Genomic DNA, 18814 nt, shown 5'->3' on the forward strand with positions numbered 1-18814 from the left:
GCCAGGTTGAAATAGCCGACTGGTCAGTGACACGGGCTCTTACTCGGTAAGAACTTGGTTCGATCCCAGGTATAAGCATGTAGCTAAATGTGCTTTTAGATCTTTTGAGTGAACCGATTCTAAAGATTCACTTCATGAGACCTGGAATGCACATCACTAGTACAAAATAGTGCAGACGGCCAAAGACTCCCCAGGTCGATATAACCAACTGGTTAGTGACAAAGGCTCTTGCTCAGCAAGCACTTGGTTCAATCCCAGGCATGAGCATACGCCCACGTGTATATTTTTGAATTGGAACCTCACTTTGTATGCATATGCAAACAAATGCAAGTATTTATGTGTAAATACATAAGTCGGCCCCGCCCCCAAGTTGGCAGTTTGATCTGTGACATCACTCATTTTCAAGTGTACCAAATAACAGGCGACTTTATTAGGGAAATATCATGGTCAAAGGTCACAGGTGTCAAGCTCTAGTCCTCGGGGCCGCATTCCAACATGTTTGCCAAGAGACCCTCGTTAAGCGCACCTGCGTGAAAAGTTTTAGCTTCTGCAGAGCGTGAAAGGAGCTAAAACTTTTCACGCAGGTGCGCTTAACGAGGGTCTCTTGGAAAACATGTTGGAACGCAGCCCTTCGAGGACTGGAGGCCGGCACCCCTGGTTTAAGTGAAAATTGCCACACCCGCCCTCACCCCCACTTTCTGATTGGCTGTTTGATCTGTGATGTCACTCAGACACTCCATTAGGTACACCGCCATTTTCAAGTGTACCAAATAACTGGCCACTTTATTAGAGAAATATCATGGTCAAAGGTCTGCGCTCTTTTGTACTAGTGATGTGCATTCCAGTTTTAATATAATGGAATCTTAAGAATCGGTTCACTCAAAAGATCTGAAAGGACATTTAAGTGTATGCTCACACTTGGGATTGAACCACAATCTTACCGAGCAGGAGCCCATGTCACTAAACAGTCAGCTATTTTGACATGACAACCCTTGGCCGTCTGGACTCTTTAGTACTAGTGATGTACAGTCCAGTTCTCAAAAGAAAATCTTTAGAATTGGTTCACTCAAGAGATCTAAAAGCACACTTTGGTATATACTCACACCCAGGATCGAACCAAGTTCTTACCGAGCATGATCCCGTGTCGCTTACCAGTCGACTATTTAGACCTGACAGCCTTTGGTTGTCTGCACTCTTGTACTAGTGATGTGCATTCCAGTTCGAACGGGAAAGTCAGGATTTGTTCCCTCACTGATCCGTTCTCACGAGGAACTGGAAATGCAAATCACTCACTCACTGACTCGTTCACTCTCAATCACTTTAGGAAGTGATTCGTTCACGCTCGTTCACTGAAAATAAAAAGTACTTTTGAACGAATTGTTCACTCACGAGCCAACACTAAATGGCATACATTAGAAACCTCAGGGGTGGCCGCACCGCACATCCCCTCAAGCCCCATGAGGCTGTTCCCCTGCAGCCTGTCAAAGCATCCGCTGCTTTGTTCTGTTCTGCAGATGTTTTTCATCTTGGCACATTGCCTGGCTCAGACCACAGTATGCTATTTCAATTGTACTCGCATACAACAACCGAGTGATTCGAAGATATTTAATTCTTCTTTCTGTACTCTAATAATGATAAGAAAAATGCACTAAAAATATACATGCTCCATCTTCAAATTGATTTAAAGATTTGTTAGATGCTTCTAATAATTAATGTCTACCCAAATCTGACATTCGAATTGTGTGACTAAACTAAAAGCATGCTTAGCCATGCAAATTAGATGGATAGAATCAATGCAGTAATGGGAATTCCTAATCCCATTGCTCTCCCTTCCTTTACAACATGCAACCATTCGATGGCACCACAGCACCAGACACTGTGTAGCACTGAGTGGCAGCATTTTTAAAACATTATGAAATATTGAAGGTGCACTGCGGGAGAACTTAGTAGAGCCAATAACAATTTCTTTCAGAGGATGTATACTCACTCGTTCACTTCACCATTAATTTTAAGTGCATGCAAAGCAGGGGATATCCTAAAAAAGTCCTTTATGCAGGGGTGAATCAAAGGAATATGAAATTGGGTGGGCAGGGTGAGACCAGAGGTCATTTCGGGGTGGCACTAAATTTGAACATGTATACGATGGGCAGCTACAGGAATAAAATAAATAAATAAATAAATAAATAAATAAATAAATAAATAAATAAATAAATAAATGAGACAAAATGAAACGTCTCATCAATACTAAACTGGAATCTAACTTTCAGTGTAGTATACAGTAGACTGTTGTATGTGCGTGATGCTGGAATAAGAAGAGAACCCAAAGAGGCCTTCATTTTATATTTCAGAAGCACCAAAATAATTCTCTTTGGGGGTGAATATAAAAGAACTCTCAAAAGAGCAACTGGATTGGCTCATCGGCACCAGAAGATGGGCACAGTGGAGGAGCAGCCCTGCACGTCTATCTTTAGAGTTGTGGTGGGCGTGAAGGGAGCGAGAGAGGGACGCAGGCGGAATGAAGATGCATCTGAGTGGGCTACAATGGTCGTAACAATAGCCCCTTTTGTTCTCATTCATTCACCATCTATTTACAGACTAGAAATCCTTTTTTATACAGTAGCACCTTGATATACAAGTGCCTCAATTCAGAGGTGGCAAATCCAGGTCGAGAAAGTGAAAACCGTACTACAGTTTAGCTTCAGCCACAGGTACTTCAGAGATGCTTCACAGGTCCTTCTACGCAACTGGCAGGTGGACAAGTTCCAGGAGACAGGTTTGGACTGGTGGTAGCAGGCAAGTCCTCACACTCTTTTACTACCCTGTAAAAAGTTTCACAGTAAAATACTGGCAGAAGGAATAAATCTCCCTCTCTCCTTGCTTGTGAGCGAGTGAACCTTGGATGTTTCTTTAGCACCAAATTATGACACTCAGCTATTTCCAACTAACCAGTGAAATGTTTTATCGGGCTTTTCTTCCCTCTCTCGCAGCTTTTGGGGATGTTGTAGTCTGAGACAAGAAAAAAAACAACAAACAAATTTGGAGATTAATATCTTGTCGTTAGAGTGTATTAAATTGAATAAAGGCTAAAGGATTTGCAAATCATGGTTTTCGGGTTTTATTTGCATCTCAACTTCATTGGAATTGGGCTTTGTAAAGAAAATTGAATAAAGAACTTGGGCAAGTTGAGTAGAACTCATAAATCAAGGTAATGCCATTTGGTTGCATTTATGCTGTTGACATCCCTGGTGTCGTTCCTTTATTGTGGCAGGTGCAATTGAATGTTCTGGATTATGGCGCACTGCACAACCTCAAAATGCTCTCTATGGAAGATGAGGAGAAATACAATGCCACTAGTTGACAATTCGCTCCTCTTACTGTATCTCCTCCCCTCCCCACATGGCTGGCTGACATGTAAGGTGACACCAGCCAATCACATCACATTGCGCTTCTTACCAAGAGAGCAAAACAGTGCAAGGAGGCGGACACTATGACGGCTATGGGGGTATATATAAAAGACGCGTGTGAGCTTGGGTTAGGATATCCATGTGTCGTACTCTGATTTCTCACTACGCAGACCGCAGATCGGTGTGGACTAGACAGCCCTAGACCTCCCCCCCCCCAACATGAGCTTCCTGGCCGCGGGGGAGATCTACGCTGTCCCTCCGCTGTGGTGCTGAAAAGCAACTCTCAAGCAAGATCGACGCGAGACAAAGTGATGGGCAACCTCCCCCCCGCCCTCAGTGTCACCCCGGCAGCCTGACAACGCCGCACCACCATCACCAGCACCGCAACCCAGGGGAGCCTCCTCGGATGAGAGGAGCGAAGCGCGGCTCTTCTTCTATGAGGTACGCTCCCTTAGGAGAAACTCAATAGGTATCATCTCTGTGTGCAAGCTTGTCTACATGCAGCTGCACAAATGGGCTGCATCAGCTCTAAAACGCCAGTGGGTAAGAGTTGTTTTCAATTTGTTCTGCCTAACACGCACGGAAGGCTGCCACTTAATTTTTGCTGCAACCTTTTGCGTTAGGCGCAGCGAAAGGGAAGCTTGTGCAGCATATGCTTTAACCCAAAATGGGACACCATCACATGCTTAGTTTGACTTTCATTTGTTCCATGCAACATTGTCATTAGAACATACTGTACAGTGTTGTGTGCTTTTCTTTAGCGGGGTGTCGGGGACGTGTTCAAGGGGGCTGCCGTCTGCAGCCTCAAGCATCGCGATGTTTGGTAGAGTTGCAAGAAGCTTTTATAGCTTGCACGCCTGTGAGAGGCGGAGAACCCCGAGATGCTCATGACATCACAGAGAGATGCTCCTTGAAATACTTTTTACTGTCGTGACGTGAAGACTTGAGGAGACACGATGGTGCTGAGTGCGCTGACCCACTTAAATTGTAAGGTAGGACGCATTTTGCAACCGCTCGCTCTGTAATCTCATCAAGATTCTCCACAAATAATGGGGCGATGGATCATTTATTGCCAACTCACAGGCTTCCGGTTGCTTCTCAGTTGTTTACACATTTTCTTTGGCGTGGTTTATGTTCAGTCCATGGGAACCGGTGTTTGTCTCCCACTTCAATTCTTCCACATTCATCCACCACCCCCGCGTCTATCCACCTTCCTTCATTATTTGTAATGTACCTGTAATGTGCGACCTGCTGACGTGAGGTTTACCCACCGTGCTCCCTTCTACTTATGCAAAATGATTGCATAATATATCACTTAATGATTACGATACCTTCTCTGCGTCGTGCACGTCAGTTTCCACCTGTTTCGCTTATTCTCCTACAGACCTATACGTATTATAGGTAAAATGACACTTTAGGGTATTGACCTAATTGTTTGACGGCGATGATGATGATGATGATAGCGGCGTGTGTGCGTGTGTGTGTGTGCGGGCGCGCGCGTGTGCGTGTGTGTTCGTGCATGTGCGAGACAGATTGAGACGGTGAAGCAGCGAGGTCTCTGCAGTTTCCACGACAACGGGATGTACAGAGATGTGTGTGTGTGTGTGTCTCTCTCTCTCTCTCTCTGTGTGTGTGTTTGTGGGAACTGTTTTCTTAAAGTAAATAGACCCAGCCAGCCAGAATAATATTACAATAATAAATAATACAAATTCAGAAATTGAGTGATTGCTAAGAGATGTCATGTTAAAAGGCAATAAAACATGAAGTTGTGTTTTCATTTTTCACATTATGAGCTATGATTGAAGTCCCTAGATATCATCATACATTCCTTAAAGCGGGGGTCACCATTTGGTGCTCGCTGGAACGCCCCCAATGACCACGAGTAGCTCGTGGTCATGTTGTAAAAATAGCTAAACCAGTAATGAGACATTGTGATTTCCTAGGAATGTTGTAGAAGTGATCATTTGAAAATAATCTTAACTACTTATTAGAAATCATTAATGTGATGAGTGTCTTAACAAAAATGAATAAATAAATGCATTGTATTGTATTGTTTGTGCGTGGCTCATCAGAGAAAAGAGATCTGGGCTCATATTGTGACTGATTTAGAGTATTAATGTTAATGACCGGCATTGGATTATGTTGCTTTACAAAATAATCCCTGCGAGTACATATTGCTTTCATTTGGAGCCGATCAGCTCTCACTGGATTGACTTTTGACAGTGCCATTTCCATTGATCTATTCTGACACATCAGCGCACACAGACAGGCTCAAATGTCCTCCATAACACAAACCTAAATACAGTAAAATGCTTGCAAAGATGTCACCTCGTGAAACAAAAAGGCAGAATTCACAGCGATGGCCTAGATTAAACGATACAATACACCCCACCACCTGATCTCATCACACCCAATTAAATGGCACATACTGAATTCTGCTCGGGGGCAACTTGAGCTCAGGTCTTTGACCCATGGCGCAGGATGGGTCGAGATGTTGGACTCAATATATGAGATGGATGCAGCAGACTAATGGAACAAGTTGTTTTTTTTCAAAACAAGAAATGTCGGGTGGGGACTGGGAAAGGTTCTGACATTTAGAGGCTCACCCCCTAATCTTATTTTGCAAATCCGATTTGAAGCATAGCGAGCACACCCAGTAATATGTGGTGTCACATGGGGGCAGTAAGGCAGTGTTGGTATGTTACTGGTTGAGGGTTTTCAGGTGATGTGGACTTGCCCCACACACGTACATACACGCACACGCAGGCAGGACTGTGCCCTCAAGCCAACTAGTCACAAGTCTGCCAAGCTGTGATGTGAGCCAAGCTAAATTTGCAAACAGGTGATGTTTCCTTCCGGGGTTGGGGGTGGGGTGCAGTTACAATCTGTCTATGTAATCCCGTAGCGCTGTGTTCATGACATATATGGCAATTCTGTATTAAAAAACGGGAAGGTAAAATTGGATAATCCTTCCGTAGTGTCCTATTCTCATTCTTTAGCTCTTTCATTATGCGCTACACATGCTCCATCTTCACGCCGCCATGAGAAAATCTCATGAAATATCAAACAGACTTTGGGCTGCTGCCAGGGTGTCACCTGCATGACAGGGCATGGCTGTTAAGTGCATGGAGGAAGCCTTGCAACCTCCTCACAGGTCCATGTTATCTCAATGCAAGTCAATCCAAAAATCTTTGACTTGAAATGCTAATGGACACTATGGCTGGTCACTGGATTGAGAGACAGAATTCTCACATTGCGAAAGGCATGGCCCAGCATGGTGATGGTTGGACCAAACTTTTGTTGACATAAATCACATGTAGGTGCATTGCAGTCATATTCTACGGTGATGTGCAAAAGTCTTAGCTTTGTTATTTAAACGACGTTCTTCTACAAGAAATTTTGGAAATATAGATATTATAGATTTAGCAAAAAAATATATATATATGCTGAAAATACCTTTTAGAAGGATTCACCTAAACAAAATGGTGATTAGGTCAGGTTAGGCAGTTTTATGTTTCATGAAACAATACAAGCAAAAAAGAGTCAGAATAGACAATTAAAACATAAACAATAAGAGGTAAAAGAATGAAAAAACTTATTTGCAATAAAGTGGTTGGTTTCAAGTCCCCGTGAACTCGGAAATAACCTGTTAGTTAAAAAATAAACACAAATGTAGCACAAAATAACTTGCTTTGCTTTTATTAACTGCTCGGCCTTGACTTTGAATGGGCTTTTGAATGAGAGTTAAATATAAACTAATAGAGTACCTGAAACAACACATCCTTTGTGGCCTAAGACTTCTGCACAGTGTTGTATGGAGAAGCAGTTGAATATTAATTTGATTTACACAATGACTGTGGTATCTTAAAAACAATACGTATGTTGTGGCCCTACTGTGAGTTTTAATGTCTTTGGACTTTCTTCCTTCTGACAGTGGCAGTTGATGGTGCGTTACGCGTGGACTGGAGCCCGTCAAGCTCACTGTCTGAACTTGCGATATTGGGGAGCACGCAAACCCACCTGGTGCGCAGACTGATTCTGTCAGCACCTTTGGGTGCACTGGACTTCAGCCAGGTGCTCCAAATTTTTATACACTATGACACACTGTCTTAAAGCAGTCCGGTCAAGTACGATTAGAAAACAACAGGATGTACTGCAAACAAGTGTTTATTATTTAGAAGCCAATTAGAGTTCCATCATCCATCCATCTACCCGTCCGTACATCCTTCTGTCCCTCCCTCCGTATGTCTGTCTGCCAGCCCAGTCCGTCCGTCCGTCCTGCCATCTGTCCCCCTGTCTATCATCCGTCCATCCATCCATCCGTCCATCCGTCCATCCGTCCATCCGTCCATCCGTCCATCCATCCATCCATCCATCCATCCATCCATCCATCCATCCATCCATCCATCCATCCATCCATCCATCCATCCATCCATCCATCCATCCATCCATCCATCCATCCATCCATCCATCCATCCATCCATCCATCCATCCATCCATCCATCCGGTATAGAAAATGGATGGATGGATATCCATCCATCCATCCATTTTCTATACCGCTTGTCCCCACGGGGGTCGCAGGTGTGCTGGAGCCTATCCCGGCAGTCCACGGACAGAAGGCAGGGGACACCCTGAACTAGTTGCCAGCCAATCGCAGGGCACACAGAAACAAACAACCATCCACACTCACACCCACACCTAGGGGCAATTTGGAGTGCTCAATCGGCCTACCAAGTATGTTTTGGGGCCGTGGGAGGAAATTGGAGTGCCCGGAGAAAACCCATGCAGGCACGGGAAGAACATGCAAACTCCACACAGGGAGGATTATTATTCTTATTCTTATTATTATTATTAAGCCTGTGCTTGACAAAAAGCAGTATAGAAAATGGATGACCATACATTATATTTGAAATTCATATATAAGAATTCAAATTGGACAAAAAGAAAACGAACAGATGAATCAGATGAGACTGATCCCTTGCCCTCAAGGCTAATGCTGAAGGTGTTTTCACCCCTCCCAATCTTTCTGTAGATCATGGAAAACCAGGGTTTAGGCTATTCAAAAAGCAGCATGACATCTCCTCGGGGTATATGACACATCTCCTCCAGATTATCCTTTGTCTGATCTGTTCGCTCCAGTGTGGCACAAGGGGCTTATCAGACCTCCAGGCTGCGGTTGGTACCGTCACAACCTTGGAATCCCCCCGCCTCTTAGGCTTACAGGACCCATCTTACAGATACATTTGCTCTTATTTATTTGGTTTATCTGGTTCGGTAGTTTGCCTGATACATTGATGCGTTGTTGTCTCTCCTCCTCCCTCTCTAACGTCACGTTAAGTTACTGTTCTTATAGCGTGTGTTCTTGTACATAGATAATTATCTATGTAATTATTATTCATGCACGTGATATCACTTCACATGATTCACATTACATAAATTCAGATGAAATTCAAAGCGTCAATTGCAGGAATATACTGGAATTATGTAGGAATTTATCTGTGTAGGATGATTGCGTTTAGCTTGTTGCTTTGGAGGCACAGTGGACAAAGGATGATTGCGTCTTGCTTGTTACTTTGGCGGCACGGTGGACAAATTGTCATTGTTTCATCGCAAAAGGCGACATGGCTGCAGCTGAACTGCATGCCTTTACATAATCACGCCCAGGAATACGACAATAAAACAGTGCGTAGACTGAAATAAATAAAAAAGGATGTGACACATGCAGCTAAGCTTACTTGTTTGTCATAGAATTAAAAAAACAGTTTTTGCATATATGGCTGTGCCTAGAACCCAGAAACCTTATTTAATTTTTATTTTGCGGTTACATCTACAACATTGTCAGCAATTCAAAATTTAACTAGTGGCTGAAGGTCAACTAAACTATTTGCAGAACACTGCAGACTGCGCTGACAGCTCAGTTGGTCTCGGCCGTGTTGCTCAGTGGGTGGTGGACCTAAAGGGCAGCACCTGAAGGCAACTCTGTATTCTATGTGTGCCGACGCAATCTGCACCTGTTCCAGGTCAAATCGTTCAATCGGTTTTGACCCATATTGAGTTTCAATAGTCAGTCAGCCCTGCATGTGGTCTCTAGTGCCATTCTGTCTGGTCCTCACGTGAAAGCCGGTTGGACCATAAGTGACAGATGAATGATCTTGTCACCACCTGATACTGATACTCTCTTTGTGGGATTTGAGAATCCGTCTTTTGTCTGCTGGCTCATTCTGGAAACAAACAATCTCTCCTCCTGACAACAAAGAGAAGGGTGTAACTTTTTTTTTTTTGTTTGCCCCTGGAATTTTTTTTTTTTATGGTAGCTCAAGTTTCATTGTGGCAATTGTGGCACGCAGGGAGCTCTACCTGGGCCTTTGTAAATTCAAATAGAATGGCCTACATTTATTTGATAGAATGTCCTACATCTAGCTGGCACTGTTTTCTGTCATTGAAGAATGACAGATTTTGTCCATTCATGATAGGAAACTCATTCAAACATAGACTGTGAAGCATCAAAAGCAATTGCTGGTTTAGTATCTTGAACAGAATAATTGGGATTTGTACCACCAACCTTAAATGACTCCTAAATGCAACCCCTTTTTCTGACCTATAAAAATAAAAAATGCGGTATGTGTAAAATGACAAACTAAATCAGCAATTTGAAGGGTGTAGTTAATAAATCTTTTGTTATTAATGCAAAAATATGATAATCATTGGCGTATATGTTTGGAAGAAAACCATGCTTTACTGCCTTTCATAGTGGATTCAGACAATACTTTTTTTTCAATCAAATACTCCAATGGCTTTGAAAATCCTATACGTTTGCAGATTTAAATACGCTTCTATAAACCCTTGTGCCCCTATCTTCATTTATTTTGCCTTTATTTTGCATTTCTTCATTTTAGGCCTGGGTTATTTGAAATTCCATGAGGAGGACAGAAAGTGTCCTCCAGTTTTGGAATGACCATCATATCTAGAGACCTCGGTATGATCAATTGACTTCAAATAAAACAGACAAACTGTGAAACTGTGTTTCCTCCCGAGTCATCACAGGGAGCAGTCAGCTCTGTTACATTCACACTGAGTTGAATTACTGACTCGACTAAACTCCTGTGAGTCACGCTGTTTTCTCATCCTTACAGGTGAATGTTGATGACACCATTGAAATGTTACCAAAATCAAGGCGAGCTTTGACCATTCAAGAGATTGCGGCATTGGCACGATCCTCCCTGCATGGTGAGTTCAATGGAGCTTCTCCACAAATAGACACACTAAAAGGCCTAACGTCATCATTTTGTGGAATATGCTGATGTCTTTCTTTCCATCCCACACAATGGTTCTACCCACAGCTTCTTTCCTCATTTTTCCTGAAAACCTTTGACAATTTACAAATTGCATCTTAACATCATTTTAATTTGAAGGCTCTACTTCATCTCCACACATTATGTTGATTATGTTGACGATACAAAACAAAAAGCAATGCACAAACATAAACCTTAATATTTTCCACACAGGTATTTCCCAGGTTGTGAAGGATCATGTGACAAAGCCCACAGCCATGGCACAGGGCAGAGTCGCCCACCTCATCGAATGGAAGGGATGGTGTAAGCCAATGGAAACACCTGCGGCCCTGGAATCGGACTTTAATTCTTATTCCGATCTCACCGAGGGAGAGCAGGAGGCGCGCTTTGCTGCTGGTAAGAATTAGTTTGTAGTTATACAGTCTTCCATGCCATCATCATTTTTTTTAAATATGAATACAGCATGGCTGAGCTTTTGAAAAGGATCTCAATGGCTTGCAATATTGGCCTAAGGGTAGCTTAAGTACATGTACTACTTTCGTATCTATAAGTTATGTATGAGTCCACTACCAAGGTTTAAATAGAATATGTCCCCAAAGACTGTGCTAATAACATAATTATTACTCCCTAGTTTTAACTCCCAGTGGGGACCAACACTTTCCATGTCTGAGACTCCAAACTGAATCAGAGCAGCATTAAAGATCCTACCTGACTCTCTAGAATAAGTCCGTAAGCACTAATCCTTCATGTCACCCTTTCAGTGAACAGCATCTACTTGGCTGTTGCCATGTAAGCAGTCTGTAAATGCACAAGCTTGTGTTGTCCATAGCTACAAAGTCATGTCATCATCAAGAACGACAAAAAACGCTGAGTCAGGATCTGTTAGTTTGCCTCTCATTCCGTTTTAAATATTGTCATCAAAGTACAACAAGTCGAATCAAAATAACAATACCTATAATTACTGTGTGCAATGTCAGACATTATCAGTCAAACTAATTGACATTCATTTATTTCCATGAATTATTTTCCTTCTTTTATTTCCCCTTGATTTCCTCCTTGCTGAATTCATTATGCCCAGTCCTCTTTTTACTACACTCCGATATCTTTTAGAAGCCTCTATTTATTTATCTCATCCTTTCATCCGTTTTTCACCTCGTCTCCGCTGCCAGTCTCTCGCTCGCTCCCCGCAATGCAGACTCTCAAGGTTAATTTGCTCAGTAAGGTTTTGCTCGTGGCGTGTCCCACTGTGACTGAGCGCTTTTTCCCAATCTTTTTTTCCTTCCTCGTTTGGCTTACAAGTCACAAGACTCTTGTTTTCACTTGTGTTTGTATCCTTTAAGGGTACAAATGATGGGAAATGGACTATTTAACTGCTGATCTACAAATAGGGCCTCTGGAGTTCCTGCCTACATATAAAGTGTAAAATTACACAACTAAAGTTTTTATTGGGGCACCCCAGTTTCCTCCCCCATTTTAAAAACATGCACATGTTTAATTCAATTTAATTTTATTTTATTTTAGACTTGGAGTCCAATTAAAAAGCTTCAAACTCTACTTAAAATATTGCCTGCACGCAAGTAACAGCAAATACAGATTTTATTTTATTTATTTTCCATTATAAATAATGTTTCATCTAACTGAAAGTAAATATGCCCCCCCCCAATAAAGGTAAAATTAAATGTTTTGTATTGTTGTTTTATAAGCTTCAAATGACTGTGGGTCTGTACAACAAATATTTGGATACTGTTAATAATCAAAGTCACGCAGAAAAGAATATAACAGGAGCCGCTGAGTCCTGTTATCTTGTCAACAGTCCACTTGTAGCCTGGTGATGGTGTCACCGTGGGTGGCTGGACACACTGCGTAAATGTCAGTGAGCATGTAGGTGTGTTTTGTGTGAAGTGTGAGTATGTTTGTGTGAAAATGGAAAACATGATTGCAGGAGTGTATGTTGTAGGCGGACTAAGAACTGTGAGTTTCTTTTTGCACGTTTTTGCTTTTTAATCCTGTGGAACGCTTCACGTTGCATGTTTATGTAACAGTGTGCACTCTATGTGACAACGACTGTATGACCGAGTGTGTTTGTGTGTGTTGGTAGCCGTGCCAGAGAGGGCGAGCCAGAGAGCTAATCTGTGAAAGTACAAACGCGTGCTTCGTCTGCAGATTGCTGGGGCACCTCTCTTTTCCAGTTTCTAGTGCAAATTTGTGGAGCAATGCAGAGGAAGTGCACGTGGCCTCCCTATTTGAGGGGCAAACTGTAAAAACACAGTGGATACTTTAGGTATACCAGAACTGGAAATAGCAAAATAAATGAACAAAAACACCTCTCATTTGGGTGAGGTGAATGCAAGTATACTATTTTGGAGTTTCAGTATCTCTAATAAGTTTAAGAAACAGTGTCCTATAATTAGGATTGTTGGAATTTTAAAGCTAAAGCCGTTTCTTAATATTGGATTCGCAACAGAATTTAAGAACTAAAGACATACATACACAGGAGAGAATCAACACAGCGGACTTGAAGAAAAATCTGAGGCAAACTTAAAAGGCTATGGAATGAACGCAACAGATAAAAACATTTCTTTCTGGAGAGGTATTATCTGTGGATGCAAGAGGAACAAGGAGAAAGCTGGAATAAAAAGTAATCACTTTATACGAATGCAGAGACTTAATTGAGAACCAAGGCAGCAGGCTGGTACATATCGACGAGGAGGTAGAAAAGAAACGAGGTGCAGGCCGTGTTGATTTATCGAGAGATTGGGCGATGTGTAGATGCAAGTAGAATTGCAGCAGACATGGTGGAGTAACGAGACGTGAAATGCCAGCAAATGGGGGTACGGGGAAAAATAGCAGAAAGGCATGATGGCGCAGAAAATTCAGAATATTTCGACCTGTCACAAAAAGACAAAGACGGTCTTGGAGATGTGAGAGACAAGGCAGCCAAACAAAAGGCAATGCAAGAGAATCATTTTATTGAGAGAGACAACTGGAAAAGTCACACCGTGAAGGGGGGTCCTTGTTGCTGATAGAAGAGGAGAATTGCAGAGGGGGGAAGAAGATTCACTTATGAACAAGTCTACTCTAACATAAATAATCAATTTAGAAATAGAGGGCCTGAAGATGAAGCTTCAAATTTGCTTCATGAACCAGTTATACTTTTTGACACCTCTAGACGGCACTCTCTGTTCACCATTGGGCTGAAAGAACACAAACTTCACATTTCTCGAGCCCTTCTTTAAATCAACAGTCCCATTTGCAAATTTAAGGCTCCATTTTCCGATCATTCATAGATGCAAATAAGTCGATTTAGCACACTCTGATCAAACCTGACAGCAGTTTTGTTTTCTGAAAGGCAGATCACGCGGAGAAGGGATTGTAATGTTCGTGTAAACATTTTTGAAATGCCAGAAAAAAAATGCTCATCCTTTTAGCAATGATGATGTAAGGGCTTACTTTGAGCCAGTCACAAGAAGGAGTTGAGAACTCTTTTTAACTGCATTCCTTCCAACTACGTCATTGCAGCATACTGCAGAAATTGGTGCTGGCCTGTTCCACAACAGTTTTTTAAGTGTGCTGTCTCAAATTTTAAATGCAATTTTAATGCAGGATGGGCAGATAGAGCCAATCCCCATGCACTCGGGCTGAGTTATATCAAACAAACTATGGCTTTTGTGGTTTTCCCAAAATTATTGGAGCAAAAAATTCATGTAACTCTCTCTAGTAATTATTTTCCACTAATTATTCTATTTCCATCATCGCAAATGTGATTTGGGGTTTCATGCTAAATTCATCACAGCTAATGGTCTTAAAGTGCCTCTTAGGCTAGATACAATCTGTCATTTTGGACAGGCGCATCTCAAAGTATGAAAATATATGGAATAAACACAATGCATTTTGTATTCATAATATTCTTGAATCACTAATGATATCTTTGCTGCACAGCTACCTTGGTGTCTTTGAGTATATTTTCTCAATTACTGAGTACTCAGCAATAGAAAACACTAAGTGGAACCGCTAAATGACCTCGGGAGACAATCGTCTGTCATGAGAACATTGAGAAAACCGACTCGATTTAGAATGACTATGCTTAGCTTCTACCACTCAAAATGAGCTGCATGACCATGTGTTTGCTCGTGTGCGGCGCTGATGTACATGTGGTTGTGTGTTTGCAGGTGTCGCAGAACAGTTCGCCATTGCTGAGGCTAAACTGAGAGCCTGGTCGTCAATAGATGGTGACGATTCCAATGATGACTCATACGATGAAGATTTTCTGCCTGCCAATGAGCCTGCTACACAAAGTACAGGTATTTGCGCACAAACGCAGACACACAAACCCAACTGCACACACACAACACACACACGGGTTCACGTAGATTCGGCTCTGACTGTCCTCATCAGTGTCCATCCAGTTCTCTTTGTACTCTGTCCCACTGCCCCACTTCTCATCTGCTTGCGACATTATTTTGCTCCTTTGAGTAATTTAATATCCTCTTGAAACTTTAATATGATTTCCTTTCCTGCAGTGGCAGTGTGTCATACGATGATGTGTGGCCATGGATATCTGTGCGTGTGTGTTTGTTTATTTAGCAAAGCTTTCATCTTGATTATGTTTAGCCACCAATAACTGCAGGTCATAACAGCCAGCTCAGTGTTGCTCATCTCTCTTCCTCAAGAAATTTTTGGCTTCTTGGCCTTTGAGAAATGCCATCATTTCACTGATATGTTTTTTTTTTTAGGAGAGTCACAAGTACGTATTTCTAGCTCTAATAGTTTTTCAGTAACAAAATAATATTTTTTTGTCATGTATGGCCATACAAAAGAACTTTAAACCTACAGTGATAAGCACATCAACAATCTTGTAGCTGTATTTATGTTGTGAACATACGTGAAGTAATGATGTTAGAGGTGAGGAAATAGCTGCTGGGAAATGACAAGAGGAGGTTATATAGGAAAAATCTCAAAATCGCCTTTTTTGATTAAAACTATTTTCTGGATTGTTTTTGTGCACAAAAATGGGTTGTTTTGTCCACTTTTGTTAGTCTAATTCTTAACCCAAATTGTCCTCTTTTTGAGCTCTTCTGTTCTTCTTTATATGTCTAAAACATGGTCCCTGTCCCCCAAGTTCTAAAATCCCATCTGTGCACCTGGTGGTTTGTTTTCCTCGACTCCTGGTCATGCCTGCATTGTGTGTCTTTGCTTCCAGATGTGCCATCATATCCTCCCTACTTAAAGGACTTGATCCACAGCCAGCTTTGTCAACACCTGGGCCTGCGTGGGGCTTGCAGCGAGGGTGGGGGCAGCGGGGAGCCGTCTCCCACGGCGGGCTCACCGGACACGCTCCGCTCCAGCCTGTGCAGCCTTGATGAACACCACCCGCTTCTGCGTGACCTGAGCGTCCAGCGCGGAGCCCACGGCAACGCCGCCGAGCTCGCCGCTAAAATTCTGTCTGCGCTGCAGGGAGGAGAGGAGCTTCTTCTCGCCCGGCTTCAGAGGGTGGGGCGGACGGGGCCCGGCGGGAGGGACTGCGCTTTCCACAGCCTCGGGGGGGGCGGGCACGGAATCGGACCTCGTGGCGGTCAGGAGTCTCCTGCGTATTCCGTGTCTTACTCAGAGACATATCTGTCCCCTGGGGAGGATGACGACACCCCCTGCAAAGACTACGAGGCAACCTTGTGCCAGGCGGAGGCCAACGGGGAGGAGTTCCCCCCGGATTACGAGCCCCGCAGGAGGATGTCTGACGTGGCCTCCTCAGGGGTCGTTTCGCTTGATGAGGACGAGGAGGAGGATGAGGAAACACTTCAGGCAGAGTCAAACCAATGACTCCTTCACCTCAGTGTCCCGCCTCCCCCCTGCTCTTTGAGGTTCCTTTTTTACGCCTTCTCTCATGACACCGTTTGATCCATAAACTCCTCTTTTTCATCCGTCTTTGCCTTACTCGGAACTCCATTTGATGTCCCTTAAAGTCATTCCACATGTCTTCGAGTTTTTTTTTTCTTCTTTTGTTGCAAGCGTCCAAACAATCTTTTTTTCCGCGCGTGAGAAGTCGCATTCTGGACTTGCTACAGTAGCCATCGCTCAAATGAAGCTGTGGGTTCGATACTCGCGCCATTGCCTGCGCTGAAAACTGCAAAAAGACAACACAGACAGAATGACTGAGTTCACACAATTTTTTTTGCATGTCTTTTGCAAATGCTGAAATTAATGGTTCGATCTGAGCAAGGTGTGTAATCTCATGACCTACCCTAACCCTGGCTCCCCACCCATAGATGAACCTAACCCGCCCACTCCCACCTTTGCAAGAGACAAACGAGAGCATCCTTTTGGCATGGCTTGCTGAGTATGCCAATCTACTTATTCCTGTCACTACCAATTATGAGCAAATGCTGGAATGTTTTTACAGTGACAGGACATATTATGAATTCTAAAAGAAATATGAAAAAAAGGTTTGTCTCAAATAAGAGAGGAATGAAATGCTTTTTATTGTACTAGTTTTCTATCAGTCATCAGTTCATTATATCAAATGTCCTTATGATTGATGGAATGGAATTCTGTGGATTCCTGCATGGAGGACACAACAACTTTTCTGATGTCTTATAAATACACACATACGCGCGCACACACACTGAGCAGCAGTGGCAACAACAAATACAGAGAGAATGTTACTTAAGTGACTGCTGGTTGGAAGTGAAGTAGGCTGGCTGAAAAAGACAGAAAAGTCTTTTTTCTGTGAAGGCATGACTTGCTTTGGAGATTTTTCTATATTTTTGTATACATTGTCTTGCTTTGATCTCTATGCCTATGCGGCGTGCCAGTGTATGTGGTTTCTTGCACGAAGCTATAATGTGGCTGTACATTTCTCATTTTCTTTGTTATCACTGTGTGATATCGTCTATACTGGGTAAAAAAACAAATGTGAATATTTTCAATTTCAAAAGGATGCTAAGTCTTTTACAGTTATCGCCATTTGTCATAACGTTACTTTCCAACATCTTGAAATCTCTCCTTTCTTTAATGACTTCGGGGAAAGCTTGGACTTTTTGATCGATTCTTTTTGCATCTTTCTGTGATTCACGTGGGAGATCTGTTCAAGTCCCCCCTGAAGGACTCTCATTCATACAACTCAGGAAGTCCCATCAGACCACAGACAGCATCAGTGCATCCCACCAGCATGCATCAACGCCACTCTCACTTCTCTCCATTGGCTTGTGTGCGCTCGCAGCGTATCTGTGTTTATTGGAAAGCCTTGTATGCTTAGTTTTTAATTTTGTGATTAGAATTATTTATAAATAATTAAAGCACACACAGATTTGGATCCCTTAGCCCCTTTTCAGTTGTTTAGGAAAGCCTCAATGTGTGAGTGTTTATGTGTGTAAGAATGTGAAGTATTGAAAGATGTCAGCAAGTTCTTCAAGCTTGCACTGTTGAATCCAATGATTCCCTTTAAACAATGTCTGGCAATGGCCGTGGAACCTTTACTGGTGCTGGAGATTATAGAATATTAAGTTCGAATTAAGTAAATTATGTATAATGACTGAATGGTATAGTACAGGTGGTTTACGTTGCCACATCTGTGGATTGATAGTAAGAGACAGCAACAACTCAGGGGGAAACACTGAAGCTGTGCCTTTCATCCCTCACCTTTGACCTCCCAAGTTGCACCCTCATCATCCCTGTCACCCGAGAGATCCCCAAAAACACCACTTTGCCCTTTTATTACAGTGCGCCAACATAGAAGAAAACAAGGTCAGCTGCCTTGGGAGTTCAGATTTCCTGTTGGATCTCTTGCTGCTGTTGGACAGCGGGGCAGCGTTTTGACGTCATCGCCCTTTTCCATGACATTAAAAGTCGGCTGACGCGAGCGAGGCCAGGCTGCGCTTTTGCCCGGACATGAACGTAACCGCACTGCTGGGCCATCATCCTTCTAGCTCTATTTGTCAACTGTCCATCACATCCTTGTCTGCATGTGTGCATGTGTGTGACATTCAGTCTACTGCATTTTCTGGCTCATTTGTCTAATTTATTATACATTAAAAGACTGTCGTGTATGCTTGACAACTATTTGTCTTTACAATGATAAAATCAGGAGAACTTTCCCCGACACACACACACGCACACATGCAC

At 42.7% G+C, this 18814-nt stretch overlaps 1 protein-coding gene and 1 long non-coding RNA gene across 4 annotated transcripts; one reads left to right on the forward strand and one right to left on the reverse strand.

The window, feature by feature from the left end:
* Nucleotides 1-1968: 1968 nt before the first annotated feature.
* Nucleotides 1969-4781, reverse strand: LOC148395224 (uncharacterized). The gene is made up of 3 exons (XR_015859546.1): nt 4486-4781; nt 2947-3006; nt 1969-2819 (listed from the first exon to the last, which is right to left on the reverse strand). It is a non-coding gene; the product is annotated as an uncharacterized LOC148395224 (long non-coding RNA).
* On the forward strand, nt 3535-18005 carry fam131ab (family with sequence similarity 131 member Ab). 3 transcript variants are annotated; one of them, XM_088381499.1, is made up of 6 exons: nt 3535-3845; nt 7339-7478; nt 10538-10631; nt 10910-11092; nt 14866-14997; nt 15897-18005. In XM_088381499.1, the coding sequence occupies exons 3-6, from the start codon at nt 10562-10564 to the stop codon at nt 16511-16513; spliced, it is 1002 nt and encodes a 333-aa protein (XP_088237625.1). In that variant the 5' UTR covers nt 3535-3845; nt 7339-7478; nt 10538-10561; the 3' UTR covers nt 16514-18005. The 3 variants fall into 3 exon arrangements, with proteins under 3 accessions (XP_088237625.1, XP_088237624.1, XP_088237623.1); XM_088381498.1 differs by lacking the exon at nt 7339-7478 and having other exon boundaries at nt 3536-3845; XM_088381497.1 differs by lacking the exons at nt 3535-3845; nt 7339-7478 and adding an exon at nt 3891-4396.
* Nucleotides 18006-18814: the final 809 nt, after the last annotated feature.

Source organism: Syngnathus floridae, chromosome 7, assembly GCF_059516105.1.
Source record: "Syngnathus floridae isolate MCC-2025c chromosome 7, RoL_Sflo_1.0, whole genome shotgun sequence".
NCBI classification, from domain to species: Eukaryota; Metazoa; Chordata; class Actinopteri; order Syngnathiformes; family Syngnathidae; genus Syngnathus; species Syngnathus floridae.

Excerpts from the sequence above, each read along its gene's own strand:
- fam131ab (XM_088381497.1), top strand. The coding sequence starts at position 4,361 with ATGGTGCTGAGTGCGCTGACCCACTTAAATTGTAAG. Across the intron at positions 10,632-10,909 it reads GGCACGATCCTCCCTGCATG|GTATTTCCCAGGTTGTGAAG; the intron begins GTGAGTTCAATG and ends TTTTCCACACAG. Across the intron at positions 14,998-15,896 it reads GCCTGCTACACAAAGTACAG|ATGTGCCATCATATCCTCCC; the intron begins GTATTTGCGCAC and ends CTTTGCTTCCAG.